This window comes from Pogoniulus pusillus, chromosome 7 (assembly GCF_015220805.1).
Source record: "Pogoniulus pusillus isolate bPogPus1 chromosome 7, bPogPus1.pri, whole genome shotgun sequence".
NCBI classification, from domain to species: domain Eukaryota; kingdom Metazoa; phylum Chordata; class Aves; order Piciformes; family Lybiidae; genus Pogoniulus; species Pogoniulus pusillus.
In genome coordinates, this window is record NC_087270.1 from 21,835,542 (window position 1) to 21,857,197 (window position 21,656).

A 21,656-nucleotide genomic window follows, 5' to 3' on the forward strand; every position below is an offset into this window, starting at 1 on the left:
TAGTTTTCATAAATTTGTTACTCCTTCAGTTTCAAAGCCAGGTGACAATTTGTAAGGCTTCCCATGCACAAGGCACAAGCAATCCAGTTCAGTCAGCTTCAGAGATCATCAAGGTGATACTGCAGCAGAACAAGTGAATAGTGAAAATACACTTGCAACTGGATGAATACTGAGGAAGTAAAAGAGCAAAGCAAGGTCTTCCTGCTTTCATTGGTTTTGTCACCAAACTAGCATTTTGGAGCGTGAGATGTTTGCATTCTCCACTCAGCCAAGTGGAAAAGGCTTAACAGAGGTTCACAGACTTCCATGTATGAGGAGATGCATCTGCACAGCCTTCTAAGCACCAATGTCCTTCCTCAGCCAGTATGCTGGACTCCTTGGGTCCCTGCCACAGGGCATGTCAGCCAGGCACAGTCACAGCCCACAGGAGATACCACAACTGCAGCTGTGCCCTGCCCTAGGACACAGGAGCTGTTCTGCACACTGCACAGGCACTAGACTGCTAACGCAGAGTGCTGTGCCTACATGCAGCTGTGAAAAGGTCCCATCTGCACATCCTCTCAAATTTTCCACATCAGGAGAAAAGCAGATTTTAATGTACTCTCAAAGATGTTCATAGAAACAGCTCTTCTACAGTCAGACTGCTGGCAGTTTTATTGCACCTGTGGCTTGTGGCTGAATCATAACTATCGCTGCAGAACTGCTTTTCTGCAGCTGTGGTGTATAATGGGATTATTGGCACAAGTGCTATGAAAAAGTGATGCACTAAATCCCATACCTTCTTAACTGCAGAATGAGGAAGTGATGCCCTTTGTCTCGGAAGATCTAGCAAAGTGCCAATATTTTCTTTTATATAGCAGATAAATCTGTTTTGCAAAGAAACCAAGAAGGTTTAAACCAGTCAGGACTGCCCTCTTGCTGGTGCATGGTTCAAATAGCCACTTGATGTCTCTGTGCTGGATAAAATAGAATAGAATCATATTTCCCATTTTTGTGGGAAAAGACCTCTAAGATCATCAGGAACAGTCAACCTGAGCCCACCATGGTGGCTCCACCACCTCCCTGGGCAGCCTGTTCCAATGCCTGGCCACTTTTTCAGTAAATATTTTTTTCCTTACATGCAATGGCCAAGTAGAGCCAATGGCATCCTGGGGTGCAACAAGAAAAGTGTGGCCAGCAGATCTAGGGAGGTTCTTCTCCTCCTCTACTCTGCCCTGGTGAGACCACACCTGGAATATTGTGTCCAGTTTTGGGCTCCCCCACTCAGAAGTGACAGGGACCTGCTGGAAATAGTTCAGCAGAGAGCTGGTTTGGGGGACTTGAGCATCTCCCCTAGGAAGAGAGACTGAGAGCCCTGGGGCTGTTTAGTCTTGAGAAGAGAAGACCAAGAGGAGATCTGACCAATGTGTACAAATATCTGAGGGGTGGGTATCAAGTGGCTGGGGCCAAGCTCTTTTTGGTGGTCAGCAGAAATAAGACAAGAAGCAACAGCTACAAACTGGAACACAAAAGGTTTCACCTCAACATGAGAAGAAGCTTCTCTACAGTGAGGGTGGTGGAGCCCTGTAACAGGCTGCCTAGAGAGGTTGTGGAGTTTTCTTCTCTGGAGACCTTCAAAACCCACCAGGATGTGTTCCTGTGTGAACTACTCTAGGGGATCCTGCTTTGGCAGGGGGGTTGGACTCGATCTCTGGATCTCTTCCAATCTCTAATATTCTGTGATTCTGAACACCTGCCACAAGCTTGCAAAGAGAACACTGGACAAGCTCCCTCGGCTTTGTGCACTGCATCTCTTGAGCATTCATCTCTCTTCAAGAGACTTCTGTACAGTATGATAGAGATTACATCAAGTTTCCAGACGGAGGAGAGAAAAAAAACAAGTGGAAGATCTATAAAAATAGCAAGAAAACCTTTTAACTAGTAACAAGTAAGATCAAGAAGAATCAGACACACCGATATTTTGGCAGGGAAAGAAAGGAAGAGTATTATATCAGTTCCTTAATAGCAGAGGTGAGCAAACACACAATAGAAAGCTGAAATGTTAAGGACTGAACTATTCAAATATGGATCCCAGGCAGCCATCCTTAAGAAGCTGCACTCAAGAATGGATAAGGAAAATTTGAGTACCAAGACATCTGTTTACTTCACAGTCAGCTAGCTAAAAAGTAGGTCATCTATGTTTTCAGTACACTCCTACAGTGCTTGAATGGACTTTGGTGCACCAGAAAGTCTCTGCCTTTATGTCAGATGTGTTTCGGCCGAGGGAACTTTAGAGTTAAAAGCACTACTGAGGTTTTTCTGTTGTTATCCAGGAAACTGAGAGATGCACTTGTCTTTAATGATCTTACATCAACAGATGTAGGAATACAAGTCTCTGACAAGAAGTTAGGAAATTTGGGACCATCTTATGACTTTTGCAGCTATTTCTTCTCTGCTCCTCCATACACCTCATAGGCACAGTTTTTCAGCCCTACTAAATCTGTCTGGTGGTGGAAAGCCAAGTTAAAAACCTAATCAGCAACTTCAGATTCTTCTTGCCAAGTAAGTACCCCTTCTGCTCTTCAGAAGGGAAGGAAATGGCAATGTGAGCCTGTCTGAAGTGCAGCCAACAACTCACATTGCTGCAAATGAAATTAAATATAGCCATTATGGACTTCATCTTTGATTTTATTTTCAGGTAACATGGAACTGTACTCAAATGTTAAACTCTAAATGTGTTACTTTGTCCTTTCAAATTGAATAAGGCTGTAAAATCTAAACCATAACTTCAGATTGTAAGAACAAAGCAATGAAGTTATCTGTCTCTGGTTGTATAACACAGATTGCATTCTTAATTGTTTTCCACCATTTTGAAGCAATTCACCATTTACCAAATGTCAACAAATGAGATCTTTGAAAAATACAGCTATTAGGAGAGATTAATAACATATTCTCACCTCTTATCACAGGAGCTCAAGATATTATCCAGTTATGGCTATTCCTCTCCACACAGAACTAAAGAAAAGGAGAAGAGAACACAAAAACCCTGAGCAGTTTTCAGTTGTGAAGAAATGGCAAGGTAGGCAAGGACACTTTGCTTCAAAGCACAGCCTATTTAGTGCAGTAAAACTATTCTGGCTTTTAAAATGGTAAATCTGTTTTAAACTAGACATCACATAGCATTCAAGCTACCATTTCAGAGCAATACAGTCAGGTGCCTTCTGATGCTTGCAAAACTCCATTATGGCACACTGTCGTAGTGCTAATGTCTAGCTTCAATGGTTTTCCATTCAGATTTATTACCAACTAATATAATCCCTCTAACTTTATGCTGTTTATACACTCTGGAATTCCTGGAAAAGGAGATTTCTTCAGACAGAGATCAAACCAGTGCTAAGAAAACTTTGTTGCTTTGGAAATGTCTAACTTCCTTCTGAATCCGTGCAGCTTTATTTAAGAAAGCTAACAACAAGCAGTTATCAAACATCTGCATCAAACATCCCACTAAGAAGAAAATACCAAGACTTAGAACCATCTAGCTGTTCTGGAAGTTTGCTGGGAGAAACTCTGACCCTTTTTCTAATAAGAGTCCAGCAGTTCATGCAAGGCCATACATAGATAAAGAAGAATATTCAAAGTCAGATCAGGCTGCCCAGAGTCCCATAAAGTCTGGATTTGAATGCCCACAGGGATGAGGCCTCAACCACATCTCTGGGCAATCTGTTCCAGTACTTCACTTCATTGTGAAGAACTTCCTCCTTATGTCCAACCTAAATCTACCCTGCTCCAATTTCAAATCATTGCTGCTCACCACATCACTTACAAGCCCTTCCAAACAGTCCCCCCTTCAGATACTGAGATGCAGTTATAAAATATCCCCAAAGCCTTCTCTTCTCCAGGCTGAACAGCCCCTTAGCTTTCAGCCTGTCTTCACAGGAGAGGTGCTTCAGGTCTCTGATCATCTTTGCAGCTCTTCATTTTGATAAGAGTAGGCAGACTACTGCATCCCTTAGCAAAAAGATCAAATCAATAGTGTTTTACAGCACCTGAAGAGTTGCTTCTCTTCCTCTATGATAACATATTTGTTTGCTGCAAACCTGAGAGCACTGCAAATCTGTACCAGCTCAAACCAAAGTCTGAGGAAATGCAGTGACAAAAGGAAGATGAACTCTAGCTGGAAAATTGTTTCCTCTACGACCAAAGAGAATTGTTTTAAGGCATATTAAATTCAGGCTGAGTGCATTTAGTGACCTGCTAGCATTTGTTGCTGAAAACAGCTGGGTTTGAAATGTTAAGCCTCAGCTTTGATTAACTATGAAGTAATCTACAAGGGCAGCTCTAAGACACAGAACAGATTTATCTTTAAAAGGAGAAAAAAAAAAAAAAAGCAGCTTACTGTTTCATCTCATTAACTCTTGATAAAAATTAATTGGAGGGGCAGGAAATACCCAGGTCAGGGGAGGCACCTGCATGATTCCTTTTTGCAGCAGCAAACAATGTAAATTTTAGAGTAATTGTCCTAATGTAGTGTTACCAGAGATATTTTTGGTGCAAAAGATGAGACTTACAGCAGTGGCATGTTTCCATTGCTGAATGGAAAGCCAAAGGTGGAGGTTGAGCAATTTGTCTTACATTTAATAAAAGCCACGAGATCCTCTAAGATCCATCCTGCATGAAATGACTGTGCTGATTACATGGATACTCCCAAGGAGCACTCATGTGGATGCAGAATGAACAAAGAATAGATTTGCAGCACTAGGCACTCAGAAACTGAAATGTGTCATTCACAAACAATCCAATCACTCAGGTTTAACAGGCTATAAAAAGAGATTTTAGTGAATTAGAATTTCTGAGAGTTCATCCATTGCCAAATGCTTTCCAAAGCCACATTTTCACAGACTAAACTACAAAAGATGTTATTTTTGCTAAGGAAGGTGACTGAGGATTTTTATGAAGACTCACACAGGCAGTACAAACTTTGAAGGGGGTGAAGGTTAAACTCCTTAAATTCTCATAGAATAACAGCATCACATTTAAACATCTCACCCAGTGTTTCACGTCACATAGCCACGGGAGATGAAGTTCCTTCATGAGAATATAGTGAATGCAGGGAACCCTAGGAGAGCTGAGGAAGGGCAAGTGTTGTACCCAGAACAGAGCACATGTCTTCAACACAGCACACAGTTCCATGAAGGCTTCTGCTCCCCAAGAGGTTCTGCCTCTGCTTCTCTCCCTTCTGGCAGCAGACATTAAATGGATGTGAATTGGAAATATAGTTTTAGCCAGACCCCAACACATTTCAGCCCACCTGAAAGAACCAAAAGATGTAACCTATGTACCTTGTTTCCTTTTTGTGGTAGATTTTCTGAACCCCATAAAGGAAATCTCCCTGCTGAGAACTACTGCTGCTTCCAAACTAGAGAAGATCAACATAAGCTTCCAAAGACACCCTCGGGCACTTTTTCCACATGCACAATTTCTCAGTGCAAAACTTCACTGGCATCCTTTCACCTCTCTGCCAGTTATGTGCTCATAGCATAGTCTTAACCTTTTCATCCCTCATCCTAAAAGGACAAGTGTGTTAAAAGCCATCCACTATTTAGTGCAGCCAGATTCAAGACCATCAGATCTATAGAGGTCATATCTGCTCTGCTCTTGTACAGATTTAATCTCAAGAAACTGGTGGTCCTTTCACCCGCATTCCTGCTGACTAATTAGCCTAAGTAGACTGCTGGACTAGGGGATTAAATGCAAAACCAAAAACAAGTTCACGGAGCTTTCCCTTCCAATGCTTTTTTCTCTTGTAAATTAAGCAATCATCTGCTCAAACTGGGGTCTCAGGCTACAAAAGGAACAGTGTCTAAATGCAAATACAGGTAAAGACAAATGTTTTCCTTCCCCCCCTGGATTGGTAATGCCAGCTGGTTCAGCCAGCTGGATCTATTCAGCGTAGTCAGTCAAGATGAGAAGACTTTCTGGCAAAGCATTAAGAATGGCCATATTCTCTGCCAGGATTTAACTTTAAACAGATCCAAGTGTAGCCTGAAGTAAACAGCAGCATAACTGTACAACACTGATAAAGCTGATGCAGGGTGGATAGCAGCAAACATTTCACCCAGGAGGAAAGGACACAGCTGCATAGACAGATGCTGGACAAGAATGCCACAGTCCTGATTGTGACATGGTCATTGTAGGTCTAAGTCTAAGTAGCATGGGAAAGACTTCATCAAAAGAAACACGTACTGAAAAGCATATCTGCTGTTTATGCCCACTTTTTCTAATCTGCATGAACCCCCCTATATTTTCATTTTTGCACACCCTATCTTCTTTTAGGAACTGAACATTTTAACCTTCCCTTTTGAAACAGGCAAAGGCAGATAAGGTCTTCAGCATACTGGATACTCCCCGTGTTCCTATAGCTCTACAACCAACTCTTTCAATCACTCTACAACACTCCTGACCACTACCACATATTCAAGATCACAAAATGTTCATCTCAGCATCTGGGCTACTGAAGGCAAAATAGATTGAGGTTCTACATAACATTAACTACCTGAAAGGAGGTTGTGGAGAGTTTGCTGCTGCGCTCTTCTCACAGGTAAACAATGATAGAACAAGAGGGAACGGCCTCAAGCTGCAACTGGGTAGGTTTTGACTGGATATTAGCAAAAACATTTCCTGGCAAGAGCGGTCAGGCATTGGAAAGGGATGCCCAGGGAGGTGGTGGAGCCACCAATCCCAGACATGTTTAAAAGCTGCTTGAATGTGGTGATTTGGAGTATGATTTTAGGTACACCTTATAGAGTAGGGATATGGGTTGGACTTGGTGATCCTGAGGGTCTTTTCCAACCTGAATGTTTCTGTGATTCTGTGATTGTCCAACAACACTATCTTTACAGCTTGCATACATAGACACCATAAAAATCCCTCTGTCCTTGGGAAGGACTACAACTTGCTTTAACATTATGGCATTGTGGATTTTAAGCTCTCCTCAAAGAGTTGGAATAACTCTGTAAAACTTCCTGACTTATCTTGCAAATTAATTTGGAGCTGCAAATGTGGCTCTAGAGGCTGATTCTCCCTATGTCTGCACTCTGTTTAATTATGCTCAAGGAAAAGCAGCAGCAGCCACTGAGGACAGAACACTGCTGCTCTGCCAGCACAGTGTTCACCATCAATGAGATGAGGAGTAAAAGCACTGCAGAAGCCAGGCCATTGGAGATCTGGCTTTTAAATATACCCTTAGAAACTCCCTGGAGAGAGCACTGCAAGTGAAAAGGGAGGTCCATATAGTCCATATCCTAAAGTTCTTGGTGTCTAGATGCTTCTAAGACTTGGAATAACTCAAGGAGAAAATGCAAATATTGCTAGGTATACCCCAAAGAGTTCAAATGACATCTCAGAGCTCAGGAAAAAGCTCCACATGACTAAAAGCTACAATCAGCGGCTTGGCATTGAGCCATCCAGTCATAAATCTGATTGTTATTGCTTTGGTTTCATCAGATGCTATCTCTGTAACAGAACTATGAGCACATTATGAGCAAAATGGGTTTTCTGATGCAATTTTCAAGGCTACCTTTGCAGCATACTAGAGGTATGCTGCACCTCACTTGGGTTCTGAGGCTGATACCTCAGTTGGGTTCTGAGTCTTCAGCCAGACACGTGCCTGTCCTCATTCCATGCTACACTGAAGTTTTGGTTGCCCACATATAAATCACAGAAATATTCAGGTTGGAAAAGACCCTCAGGATCACCAAGTCTGACCTATAACCCTACTCTACAAGGTTCACGGTGACTCAATCACCTCACTGGTCAGCTCATTCCAGTGCCTGAAATGCAGTTCTTCTGCTCATAAGTCACCTTTTGATATCAGCAATCCTCACAATGGTTTTCTCTCTACTTGCTCCCAGCAAAACCAGTTGCTCCCATATGTTCAGGTTTTTTTGGTTGCTTGGCTGCAATGAAGCTTGTCTTTCACAACCGCCTGTAATTTTGCCTCTTTTGCTGTCAGGAAGGCACAAACTGAAGGTAATTCCCATTCTGCTTTCTGTTTGTTTTAAATGACTGGATGACTGCCTGAAAGTGTTTTTGCTTAAGTTCTTCTCTTGGTAAAATAGGGCTGTGAGCATAAGACACAACATTAAGGTGCATGGCTTGGCATTTTTTCTCCCTTCTTCAAACATAAGTCGGAAAGGCATCCCAATGGACAATTAAGGTCTGAAATGTGAGAGCACAGCAAGACACTTTGGAAAGGCAGTTTCTGATGGTGAGCAAACTAATATTAGGCATAAAATTCAGAATAGAGTCTGTTCCCAGTCACTAGCTCCTATTTGATCACTCCAAATTCTTACTGCTCTCTTACAGGCAGTCAAGTAATTTAATTACTCTACTACTCAAAAAAAAAACAACAAACCAAATAAGTGAATATTCTTTCTCCCACCCCAATCTCTCTTTGAGAAGGTTGTCTTCTGTTATGTATGGATAACACAGATGAATAATGATCTGCTAGATGAGGACATTTTTCTGCCACATCCATCATCCCTGACTTTTAACTCAAATGCTTGTTGTCTTCTTCAATAGCTTTGTTCAAGAAAAATGTTGTCAAATCCTTGGTGTTCATATCAGAGCATTTCAGACACTTGCCATACTACCAGAGGTTAAGCAATGTTACATCTCCAAGGATCTTGTCATTGCTTCATAATGCATGTACACTGACTCCAGAGGCCACTCATCATATCCATAAAGAAATCACTTTAAAAGGCTGTTTCAATAGAAAAACATGATATTAAGCTTTCAAGGACCACAAATAATAATAAAAAAAACCCAAAACAGAACACAAAGTAAAACAAAAGCCCACTAAACCAACCAACCTATGAAAAATAACACCCTAACTTCTGCAAATTTCCTTTGACAGTCTCTCCAAAGAAAAAGTAATCACTTCTGCATATTATGTGAATTGACTTCCATGTCAAGGACAGAATAATATGTTTTATTAGCCCAGGAAAAATAGTTTCAGAAGAACAAGTGCTGTGACATTTCTGGCTGCTGTGGTACCAAGCTATTAGAAAATAAATGTTAAATCAATTTAAAGGGTAGCTCCTAGTACAATCTAGGACTTGCTGAGCTAGTGGTTCACAAACAGATTCGTGTGTTGGCCGGTGTTGACCTGATTCAGCATATCACCCAACAATCAATAGTTCCCTTTGTGATATTCCCATTCCAGCAATCCAAGGCCTGGTTTGAATGCTACCCACTTCCATGCATTGTCAAATCTAACCCTCTTTCACATAAATCATTGGGGTTTAGGTCATCTGTTCTTTCCTCTGGGCAATATAGGTCAGCTTCTTATCAGCTGCACCCAAGAGTTGCTCAGACCTCCCTTATGTTCCTCCTTCAACCACAAATTTATTATACAATTGCATGTGTTTGCACATTATTGTTGCTACTACTACCTCCCAATCATGGGGTTGTTGTCATCTAGATGGAGGACCTGGCACTTAGTCTTGTTGAATTTCATGCAACTGACCTTGGCCCATAAGTTTAACCTGTCCAGATTCTGCTGTAAATCTTCCCTACCCTCTAGTAGATCAACACAGCCACCAAGCTTGGTGTCATCTGCAAAGTTACTGAGGGTGCACTTAATGGCTCCATCCCGATCATTGATAGAGAGAGTAAAGAGAACAGGTATTGAACCCACCCTGAGGGTTCATTAAGGACTGGACACCAGCTTGATTTATCAAGGTACAATAGCAGCTTTTCATGACTCATTTTGACACCTAGATTGTTGTTTCACTCTCTCAGTAGCTTCAAATGAAACTACCACCAGGCATTTTCCCAATGGGTTAGAAGTCACTTCAACTGTGTGCAGAAAACCATCATATGTCAGCTGCAACAAGGCTTTCACAGTATATTTATTTCTTTCTCAATTTGATCTTAAAATCTGAGAGCCTTTTAAATCTCAAATAACTTGTGAGGAAAAAACAATATTAACACTTACTGAAACACCAACAAATTACTCAGGAAGTAGAATGGAGCATGAGCTTTAAAAACTTCATGTCTTGCCAAAGGGATAAGCTGGGAGCTTGAAGTAAACAAGAGCTTCTGCATGTGCCTAGGCAAGCCAAACCTATATGGCTCTCACTGCTTGATGTAAAAGTGTTTCATAATGGCATGCTCTGGGTGGTAAAAATAAGGAAAAAGAGGGTGTCTTTTAGGTAAAAAGTATCTTATGGGAACTGCAGAGGAAAATTCTTCTGCCTGCCACGGACATATAGGGTGAAATGACAAATGGCAATAGCAAAACCACCATAACACTCAGGAAGAGGGATGTGAAAGAGCAGGATTCTGTCTGTGGCAAAAGAACAGAAAGTAATGTTCATGGAATAAAAGGAGCAGGAAAAAATAAAGCTATTGAAGAGGTGATAATACAAATCAAAGCTCTTTGTCAACAGAGAACAGCAACAGCAAAAGAAAGTGCTGATCATTCAGCTCAAACTTGAGGCTGTAGCTCTAAGGATTGAGGGCTACATTTGAGAGATGAAGCATCCAACTCCTCTCACTTAGACCTCCAAAGAAGTCTGTATGTTTTCAGATGGATTTGTCTCCTGCTGAGGCAATTAAAACTTGCTCCACTTCCAAACAGTTCCGCAGCTCCCCGCACCCACTGAACAAGAGGATGCAGTACGTGTAATTGTGAGCAACATACAAGATAAACAAGACTGCCTCTGAAAATCCAAAGGAGGAACAGGCCTGACTGAGCTATAGGGTGCACTAAGCTCCTTTTCAATGATTTGAAGGCTTTAGACTATGCAGTATGAGTAAAACAGTTCTTGAGGCCAAATGCAGGCTTGGGATCTGAAGCAGAGATAACAAAATGAAGCAGGACCACTGAAGTTCTATCTGGTGCAGCTAAGAGACATTTAATCATCTCATACACAGGGCACTAGCACTACATCACAAAATTTCTTCACCCACAAGCCAGGAAACTTGTCATTAATTATTTGGGTATGTGTAATGCAGACCAGGAACAGCAGCCTAGATTAGATGATAACCCCAAGATCTCTTCCCAAAATATTTTCTTACATGAGCTACATATGAATTTCACCTTAATTATCTTAGAACAGCCTTCAGAAATAAAGCAAATCTGTGTGCCTTCTGCAACTGCAAATCTTGCCTAGTGCATATCCTTTTATACACTGGCCACATAAGCAGAGGAAAATTTCAAATCTCTAGCTAAAATCTCCAAGCTTCAAGTTTGAGAAGTCATTCCTAGAAATCAAAAATTATTGCAGTAACATTCTTCGGAGGTCAACATCAAAACAGAACATTGCAGCTAGCTTAAACTGATCATTATCTCCAACTGGCACAAAGTCTCCACACCCTTATCTTTGCTATTCCACATATTTGGCATAGGAAAGGCAGAATTTACAGTGATGTGCCTTTTTGGGATTCTCTGGAAATTAGGCTGACAGTTTTAGTTGAATATTAAGCAGTCTGTGAGAGATGACTGGGATTATTATGACAGAAAAGAGCCTTGGCCAAGAATAAAGCTGGTAAGTGAATGAGGCAAGGGAGGCTTTCTTGGAGATCGTCTGCCTTGCTGCCATAGTGAGGACACACACTGCTGCATGCTACCACTGCCCACCACTGGCACATTAGTACCCCCAGAGCTATGGCTGTGCCCAAGCAGGATTTGGGGAGAGAAGAACTTTGCCTTCTGTTCAAGAGAAAAGGCTGTGCTTACAGGCATTTGCTCTTAGAGAGGCTGAGTTAAATCCACAAAGCCCAACAAACATAATCAAAAGTAGAATCATAGAATTCTTCTGGTTGGAAGTCTCTGAGATCATCAAGTCTAACCATTAACCTAAGATCACCATGGCCATTAAAACACATCACAGAGTGCCATGTCCACATGCTTCTTGAACACCTCCAAGGATTGTGACTCTACCACTTCCCTGGGCAGCCTGTTCCAATGCCTGACCACTCTTGCAGGAAAGATTTTTTTCCTACCATCTAAATCTTTCCTGGCACAATTTCAGGCCATTGTCCTCTTGTTCTGTCACCTTAGGGAGATGAAACTGCCTTCACACACCCACTCCCCCCATTTCACTACAACCTCGTTTCAGGGAGCTGTAGAGAGCAATGAGGTCTCCCCTCAGCCTCCTCTTCTCCAGACTGAACGATTCCAGTTTCTCAGCCACTCCTCACAAGGCTTGTTTTCTAAACCCTTCACCAGTGTTGTTGCCCTTCTCTAGACCTTCTCCAGCAACTCAATGTCCTTTTTATAGCGAGGGACCCAAAACTGAAAACAGCATTTGAAGTGTGGCCTCACCAGGGCACTGGGACAATCACTTCACTACTCCTGACACAGGCCAGGATGCAGTTAGCCTTCTTGCCCGCCCAAGCACTCTGCTGCCTCACATTCAGCAAGCTGTCAACCAGCACCCCCAGATATTTCTTTATTGAGCAGCTTTCCAGCCACTCTGCCCCAAGTCTGAAGCATTCTTGTGGTTGTTGTGACCAAAGTACAGGACCCAGCATTTCTGATGTTCAGCCTCGTTGAACCTCATAAGTGGCTTTGGCATACACAGGCAACGGTGGTAAGAGGAAAGCAATACGATGACATTAACAAAGTCAAACACCTCTCTTCTCTCTCCTTCCCAGGACTTTTCCACAGCCTAAGTCACTATTGGAACAGCTGACCTTGGTGGGATTAGTCCTGCGTGGACATTTTTGTCAAACTCCATCCAAAAGTTCCTTTCCTCTACAGAAACATTTCCACCTAATAGAAAAATATACCTAAATCCTTACATCAGCAACTCCAACGTCCTCTTCAACATTAAGGTCTGTTACATGCTTTTAGATTTAGTAAAGCCCCTGAGGTGAATGTCTGGCTGGAGTCCTGGGCAGAAATACACATGGTTGTAACCCATAAGTGCTGACAGCTTTTGTTCATGTTTTTTCCAGAAAGTCAAAGGATGTCTGATGACCTTTGAAGGTCCCTTCCAACCCAAACCATTCCATGATTCTATGTTGGTTTTGTCACACTTCACCAACTGATATTGTAAAAATCCATTTCTATTCTATGCAAAGTTTAAAGAAGTCCCCTAGGACCTCACTCAGGGTCCAATTTATTCAGCAATTAGGAAAAATTAGACAGTAGATGTGGAGTTTACTGCTTTGAAATGAAAGGCCAGAGTCCTTACATCTGTTTTCAGGTTAAAAGTTTGATTCAGAAATTCGTTATGTGAAAGTCTCTTAAAAAGTGCTTTACACATCTTTTCTTTTTTTTTTTTTCTTTCATCATTTATCCTTCAAATAAATTCCATGTCCAAACTCTGAGAATACTAACGGAAACAAACAAACAAACAATGAGGCATTTAAATTATATGATCATTTTCAGAATCCACTTTTGTTTCTCTGGCTGAAAACAGAGAGATGCAGTGTTTAATGTTGTGACACTACTGGGGAACTGCCAAGAAATGCTAACAAGAAGAAATCTTATCCTATGTAGGAATCCAATACCACAATCATGCTCTTACTACAAAATAATGAGGATTTTGCACACAGTCTTAGAACCATGGAATCATAGAATTGTTTTGGTTGGAAGAGACCTTTAAGATCACTCATTCCAACCTTCAGCCTAAGACCACCATTAAATCACATACCAAAATGCCCCATCCATGTAGTTCTTTAGCACCTCCAGGTACAGTGGCTCTACCACCTCCCTGGGCAGTCTGTTCCAATGCCTGACCACTCTTGCAGGAAAGAAAGGTTTCCTAATATCCAACCTAAACCTCTCCTGGCACAATTTCAGGGTATTTCCTCTCATCCTATCAAGTTATAAAAGGGAGAAAACACAAAGCGCCACCTCACTCCAACCTCCTTTCAGGGACCTGTAGCAAACAATGAGGTCTCATTGCTTCCTCAGCTTCCTCTTCTCCAAACTAAACAACCTCAGTTCCCTCAGCACTCCTCACGAGCACTCCCTTTCAACCCTGACTGATTCTATGATTCTACAAACTCTCCAGCCACTCTGCCCCATGGCCTGTAGTGTTGCATGGGGCAATGTAATAGGCTGCAATACTGTGATAAATTGATGTCACCCATGGGCTATGGGGAAGGATGTCAGCTACCGCAAACCTCGGCCAATAGGCTGCAAATCCTTTGGGCTGGGCGATGCTGGGACAACAAAAGTCCTGGCTGCACACAGACACCTGCCCTGGCCATACCGTGGCCTGGCTGCACACCAACAGACACCTGCCCCGGCCATACTGTGGCCTGGCTGCCCCAGGAGCTGCTCTTTCAGCACATTTACACCAGAAGCTACAAGAGACTACAATTTTTGAAGGTGGGTTTGGGGATTTCTTACAGAGCATTTGCAGCTGGGAAATCTTTCTGCATGCATCCAACAGCTTTAGAGTCCTTCCACTGCTACTCCAGCCCTTGCTGTAGTGAAGCAGAACAGTTAGGTTCTAGACCCACCTTTTAACTTCTGTTCTGCCCATGGGGCTGTAAAGAGGAGCTGTTAGGATGACTAGTTTCATGAGCAGTTTCTATGGAACAACTACAAAGCACTGCCTCACACAGCACATGCAAATCCTGCCAGTTCACAATATTATGAGTGTTTTCTGAGGAACAACTTGACATAGATAGCACAATTACTTGGATGAACAACTGCTGTACAAAAGCTACGTACCAAGTATGAAGTGCAGACTTGGAGAGGCTGTTGTTATCAGGGTTCCAGTTTCAACTTGCCTTGAGTCGATGGGAAAAGACTCTTCTTCTGCAGCAGCTGAGGTTTTAGCCTAAGGAAACATACATATTTGGATGTCATGTTGCTTGATTAACTCAGTAGATAATGTGAGAGAGCTGAACCAAGTCTTAAAGAGATCATGCACATTCCTAATACAAAGCTTGCAAGAGCTCCCTGTAGCACAGGGACATTTTAAGGTTTGTGTGACCTATCATGAGGATCTTTCAGATTTTATTCCAATGTACACTGCAAGTTTGTTTTGCCTCTCCCTTATCCTTACTATAGATTCTTTGTGACAGAACTCCACAAGTGGGGTCTGATTTCCTCATTGTTCACAGGATGTTAGGGGTTGGAAGGGACCTCCAGAGGTCATCAAGTCCAACATCCCTGCCAGAGCAGGACCATAGAATTTAGCTCAGGTCACACAGGAATTCATCCAGACAGGGCTTGAAAGTCTCCAGAGAAGGAGACTCCACAGCCTCTCTGGGTAGCCTGTAATGGTGCTCTGTGAGCCTTACAGTAAAGAAGTTCTTCCTCATGTTGAGGTGGAACTTCCTGTGCTGTACTTCATGCCCATTGTCCTTTGTCCTATCACAAGGCACAACAGAGAAGAGTTTGCCCTCTCCCTCTTGAATCCCAGCCCTCAGATATTTAGAAACATTGACTAGATCCCCTCTCAGTCTTCACCAAACCAAACAGCCCCAGGTCCCTCAGCTTCTCCTCACAGGGCAGTGCTCCAGTCCCTCCATCATCTTCATAGCCCTCCCTTGGACTCTCTCCAGTAGATCCCTTTCCCTCCTGAACTGGGGAGCCCAAAACTGAATGCAATATTCCATGTGGGGTCTCACCCAGGCAGAGAAGAGGGGGAGAAGAACCTCCCTCGATCTGCTGGCCACACTCCCCAGAATCCCATTGGCCTTCTTGGCCACCAGGGCACATTGATGGATAGCTTGTTGGCCACCAGAACTCCCAGGTCCTTCTCCACAGTGCTGCTTTTCAGCAGATCACCTCCCAGCCTGTACTGATTCATTTGGTTGTGTTCTTTCAGGATATTGGAAAAATCTCTTCATGGTTTTTCAGGTATTACAGAGAATCAGAGAGTGGTTTGGGTTGGCCTTAAAAATGTCTAGCTGCAACCCTGCTGCCATAGACAGTGAGACCATCCACTAGACCAGATTACTCAAAGCCTCATTCACCCTGGAGGGTGAATTCACTTCCCAGGAGGGGGCACCTACAACGTCCCTGGGCAACCCATTCCAGTGTCTCACCACCCTCATTGTAGAGAATTTCTTCCTAATACTCAGTCTAAATCTACCGTCCTCAAGCTTAAAATCATCCTTTCTCATCCTCTCACTGCAAGCCCTTGGAACTAATCCCTCCCCATCTTTCTTGTACTGGAAGGCTTCTATAAGGTCTCCCTGGAGCCTTCTCTTCTCCAGACTGAACCGCCCCAAATCCCACAGCCTGTCCCCACAGAGGAGCTTTTCCAGCCCTCTGATCATATTTGTGACCCTCTTCTGGACCTGTTGTTTAAAATAAAGATGAGAAAATCTTCATTTTGAATTCTTAATGACGGATGCAGGCTGTAGATATTTGGGACACTAGTAGCTCTTTTACCCCCACACAAATTCACATGAACACATTTCTTTCCTTATCTCTGTCTTCCAGTGGTAAGTACCCACAAGCTCAGCAAGGCTGAGGCTTGGCAGTGTGCACTATAGGCCACATCTTAGGTTTTCTTCTAATCTTCTACACTCTTTATATCCCTTTACAGCCTCCTGTGGTCTCATCTGCTGGGGACTACATTATGCATCCCAAAAGCATCTACTAGCGTGAATAAAAGATGCAGAAAAGGACAAGGGAGCTGCTCTGTGTTTTCTTCCCTTCTGGAGAGCTAGGAAGCAAGAGAAATAACTCTCTAGGTTGTGACTTGCTTCAGAGCACCCAGGAGGTGTCTTTACCTAATGCTACCAGGTCCTTAAGGATTCACTGCTCTGGGTGCCTCGCCTATGAGTTTTCTTGCCTAAGAGGGCAAGGAAAACTGTCAGCCATAAATCACACAGCTATTCAAACTCTGACCTTCCTTCTGCTGGAGCTGCCACGGCAGCAGTCCTGGATACAATAGCCGAGGAGAAATTCACATGGAAGGTCCCTTGGAAAGTAGTTCATCCTCTTTTTTCCTCCCTCCTTCTCCTCTCCACCAGAAGATGTGTATTTTCCTTCTGTTTCACATCAGGTGCAGGCAGGTGCTGCTCAGCACAGACAAAGCTTAGAGAGCAAGTGCAGACTGGGGCTTTACACCTTCCGTGCTCAGACTCGGTAACAAAGCCGCTCAACGAATTTCATGCATTCAGAGTGTTTAAAGCAGGGGAAAAAACATCCACGAGGAAGGGCAGTGCTCTATTGTCTCTGTATTGCACTGCCTCTTTAAAATCAGAAATGCATGGACAGCTTCAAGGTGCCTCCCACTGAGAAAAGGCTTTAGATGCATGCACAGAGACAGCGGAGCCATCCTCCCCTGAGCAGCAGGGAGAGAAAGATCATTCATTCAGCAAAGTCCTCTGACTGCTTTCAGTGATCTTTTCTCTGCTCCACTGACAGCGGCACATTTGCAGGAGAAAAGCCTGGAGGCTATCCCCAGGGTGCTGGAGACCTCCAAGAAGATGAGAACGACTGCAGGTATGGTTGGCTGGTACTGTTGTGTTAGTTTGTGGATGGGTATGCTGTCTCTACTTATTTAAAACTCTCTCCTGGTAATCAGAAGGGAAATCTTCCTAAAACAGATACTGCACCTTGCTTTGACCGACATTCAGATTTTGCAAACAAGTATTTATTTAGTACTTCTCTTAAATGAATGTTCACATTTCCAGGCAGCTGTGGGCATGTCTTGTAAAGCAGGCAATTGTTCGAACTGTTATTTCCTTTTAGGCTTTGCTTTTTTTTTTTTTTTTCCTGTTCTTTTATCTTGCAACTCTCCATTTGAAAAGGAATGTGGAGGCAGAAGTTGTACAAGAGAGTTTCTCTCAGAAATTTTTAAGTGTTGGTACATTGTAGGCTGAGAGTGGTTCCAGGGAAAGAAGTGTGGAACAGCTCCACTATGGAGACTGTCCTCTGTAACCGTGATGGGCATTGTTCAACAGCATCTGACATCCTACTGCCTCGCTGCAGAAAAAGTAGTAATGCCCCCTGATTCTCTTCTGGGGTGTAGCAAGGGGAGGCTGTCCTGACAACTGCGAGTCTGGTGTGAGAATTTCCAGATGTGGCATGGCAAGATGCAAGATGACAATTCTCTCAGCATTGTGATACAGATTAGATTTGTTTCTTCATTGTGGAAAATAAACCCATTTTTAACCTTTAGTAAAACAGGCAGTACGAAGAGGGGAGCCTGCTCCTCCCCCTCTTCAACAGTTCTAGCTGCTTCATCTCACTTAAGGAAGATTTTTCCCTGTCACCCCCAAAGCCAGTCTGTGGAAGCACTCTGCCTAAGAACACCAGACTTGCCTTCACAGCAAAAGCTGGTTCAATCTTATTCACGTAAATTGGCAAAGCTCCACTGGTTTGAGACAAGCAATAATGGATTGTGCTGGCTGAAAATTCAGTCCCCCTACTCAATTAATGGCAGACAAGAGGAAGCATTGGGTCTTGGCAGGACTTACTTCATTAGGAAATTTATTTAGAAACCAGGACATCAGTTCTCTTTTCATTCTCACCCACTGTGACGTGCAGCATAAAGCAAAACCTTTGTCCAAAAGGCACATCAGGTACTTTTTGGCAAATTGAGGTGGCATCCCAGTTTTTTATACCTTGCACAGGGATAAGAGCACCATGGGCTGGAATGCTGGTGGAGGTTTAAAATGGACTTTGCACTTCTCCTGTATTGTCCTTTCACTGTATGCTGAAAGCAAAATTACATCATTGGTATAACAAACTTCTGGGTTTAACCACCAGCCTATTGTGCAGCTGGAGGGTTTTCATGATCCAAAAGGCATCCTTTCTCTGAGTATTTCTTCTCACTGAGCACAGCCAGCAATAAGGTGGCTATTGCTTTGCCTCAGGGACAGTAGTTTTGTTGTAATCTCCTCTCAGAAAACATTTTCCTCTTTTTGTTCCCACAGAAGGAGATAAATGAGACTGTTGCTCTGATGTCTCTTGGGGACAAAGAGAAGGTGACTCACAACTCAGAAGGAAGCTTTTGATGAGGTCTCTCACTTGCCGCGATTGTGTTCTGCCACTCTTGTTAATTCTAACACAAAACCAAGGGCCAGCCAAGCCACCTGAGTCAAAAGAAGACAGACGTGGCCATGGAGCAAGCAAAACACAGCTCAAATGCTACTGTCAACCTCAACTTTGCTGCAATCTACAACCTCCACAATGGTGATTTAATCTCCTTGCGAAACTTCTCCTTCCCTTTCAATTTTAATTACAGTGACTATGACCTGCCACTGGACAGTGAAGATGACATGACCAAAACCCGCACCTTCTTTGCAGCCAAGATTGTGATTGGGGTGGCTCTGGTTGGCATCATGTTGATCTGTGGCATTGGCAACTTCATCTTCATTGCTGCTCTTGCTCGCTACAAGAAGCTGCGAAACCTCACTAACCTGCTGATTGCCAACCTGGCCATCTCAGACTTCATTGTGGCCATTGTCTGCTGTCCCTTTGAGATGGACTACTATGTGGTGAGGCAGTTGTCCTGGGAGCACGGCCACATCCTCTGTGCCTCAGTCAACTACCTACGGACTGTCTCCATCTACGTTTCTACCAACGCCCTCTTGGCCATAGCTGTTGACAGGTAAGAGGGCTGCTGTTACTGCACAAGCAGATAAGGCCTCAGCTCCTGGGGTTGGCTGTCCAGAATTCAGACTTAACATGCTCACCTGTTGTGTAGAACCTGATCTTATGAAACTGCTTGAGAGAGTCCTGCACAGAGCCACAAAGATGATTCCCTTAGGAGAGTCTAAGAGAGTTGGGGCTCTTTAGCTTGCAGAGGAGACTGAGAGGTGACCTCATCAATGTTTATAAAGATGTGAGGGGTGAGAGCCAAGAGCATGGAGCCAGGCTCTGCTGGGCAATGCCCAACGACAGAGCAAAGGGCAATTGGTGGAAGTGGGGGCATAAGTTTCAAGGAAAGATGAGGAGGAATTTTCCCTGTGAGGGTGACAGAACACTGGAACAGGCTGCCCAGAGGGGTTGTGGAGTCTCCATCTCCGGAGATATTCAAAACCTGCCTGGATGCACTCCTGTGTGATCTGGTCTAGGTGATTCTGCTCTGGCAAGGGGGTTGGACTGCACGATCTTCCAAGGTCACTTCCAGCCTCTGACATTCTATGTTTGATTCAAATGTACAAAACAACTTATGAAATAAGGGAAAGAGAAAGACAAATCAGAAACACCCAGAGACAAGGGTATACAGCAGCAGTATATAATTCTGATCCAAACCATGCATCTTTAAGAAACCCTCACTACTGGCCTCCACAGTTTTCTGAGTCTAGCCTTTGCAATAAATAGTGAAGTAAACACTGTTCAGCAAGCTAAATAGATAATTGGTGACACAGAATTTGACAGGTGAGTTTCCAGCAGGGCTACTCCCTTACAGGATATTCCTTTCCTCCTCTAAAGTTATTTTCCCCAGTTTCTGTTTTGGTGTGAAAGAGTGAAATATAAGTCTTCTATCTACCCTGCAAAATAGAGTCCTATTTCCTGAGAAACCAAACAATCATTAAGTTAATCATTTGATAGTACCTCATGAGGGCTTAAGTGGATGAATGGATGCAGCACTCCCCCATTAAAATATTTTCCTCTCATATTCTCCTCTCTGTTTACATGCCTCTCTGAGGATGGCACAATGGCAAGCCAGGAAAGACACACAGGTCATTATGGCACCTATACCTATAGCACTATCCAGAAAATATAAAATGCTACACCACCCCATTCAGCAGAGCTTTGCCTACAGCCTTCATAACAGGAGCAAGCAGAACACAACGATACCTGCCTGCTACACTACCGACTTTGTGCTGCAGTCCTGAGATATTTCTATGCCTGCCTCTCATGCCGGGAGTTTTAATAACAGAGTTTGTGTTCTTTATGGCTCCTGTTCTCTTAGCCTAGTGCACTGCAGACTCCAGCAGCCCCAGGCACAGAGGACCAGCTTCATGCTGACCTAAGTCTGATACAACTGACTCACACGAAACCAGGGAACTGCAGAGTAAATCCTTTCCAGAAAGGCCATCACAACAAGTCATCTTTCGCGTACAAACACAATACAAATCCTCTGTAAACCCTCTGCAGTTACATACTGTATGATTTCCACTCCTCCCTCCTTTTTTTTCCCCTCATCAGTTTCTCCTGTGTGCTATTTTATATTCTAATGTTATGGAGTTTTTTGTTCTGACCCAAAGGCAGCTCAGAAGAAGCTAATCCTGACGACGATGGTTGTACAGCTCATAGTAGGCTGATTCAGCTGTTATTGACATCAACTCTGTGGAAAGAGTCTGGGGAAGTTCACAGATGTTTTACCTGGTATGGGGGAGAGGACAATTGGCTCCTACTAAAGAAATACTTTTAAAGTGTCTAAGAAAACAGCATTTGAGCAAACAGCTGACCACTTAGGGTTAAGCTCCTAAACACTAGCATGTATGCATCATTGGTTTCTAGTCACTTTTCCAACTCTTAAACAATTGTTTTGGGGTACCCCAAATTCCTTTCTTCTCCCCTGCCCCTCCCTCTGGGGGCTACAATGGGAGAAGAAGGTGCAAAAACTGTTTTCACCTCCATGCCTTCCCACATGTGTGCTGACCTGTGTGGAAGCCCATGCTGGAACCAGGCTGGTGGTTGGCTGGGTTTTCACGCCCAGTATAAAATGGTAAATGGACACCTTGTCTAGAAAAGCATAAATAGAGCAAGGGAGAACAGGAAAAAGTTC

General features: G+C 43.3%; 1 protein-coding gene and 1 long non-coding RNA gene across 2 annotated transcripts in view; one reads left to right on the forward strand and one right to left on the reverse strand.

The window, feature by feature from the left end:
- LOC135176803 (uncharacterized) overlaps positions 1-21,656 on the reverse strand; it is a 23,750-nt gene continuing 2,094 nt past the window's right edge. Inside the window, exons 2-4 of the long non-coding RNA XR_010302826.1 lie at positions 14,678-14,786; positions 2,937-2,994; positions 1-956 (exon numbers count right to left, since the gene is read on the reverse strand). This is a non-coding gene — a long non-coding RNA (uncharacterized LOC135176803). The remainder of the gene's footprint in view (positions 957-2,936; positions 2,995-14,677; positions 14,787-21,656) is intronic.
- The window catches only part of PROKR1 (prokineticin receptor 1), a 10,802-nt gene continuing 6,410 nt past the window's right edge, over positions 17,265-21,656 (forward strand). The window contains exons 1-2 of the mRNA XM_064146175.1: positions 17,265-17,413; positions 18,850-19,526. Coding sequence (XP_064002245.1) covers positions 19,036-19,526 — 491 coding nt within the window. The 5' untranslated portion in view covers positions 17,265-17,413; positions 18,850-19,035. The remainder of the gene's footprint in view (positions 17,414-18,849; positions 19,527-21,656) is intronic.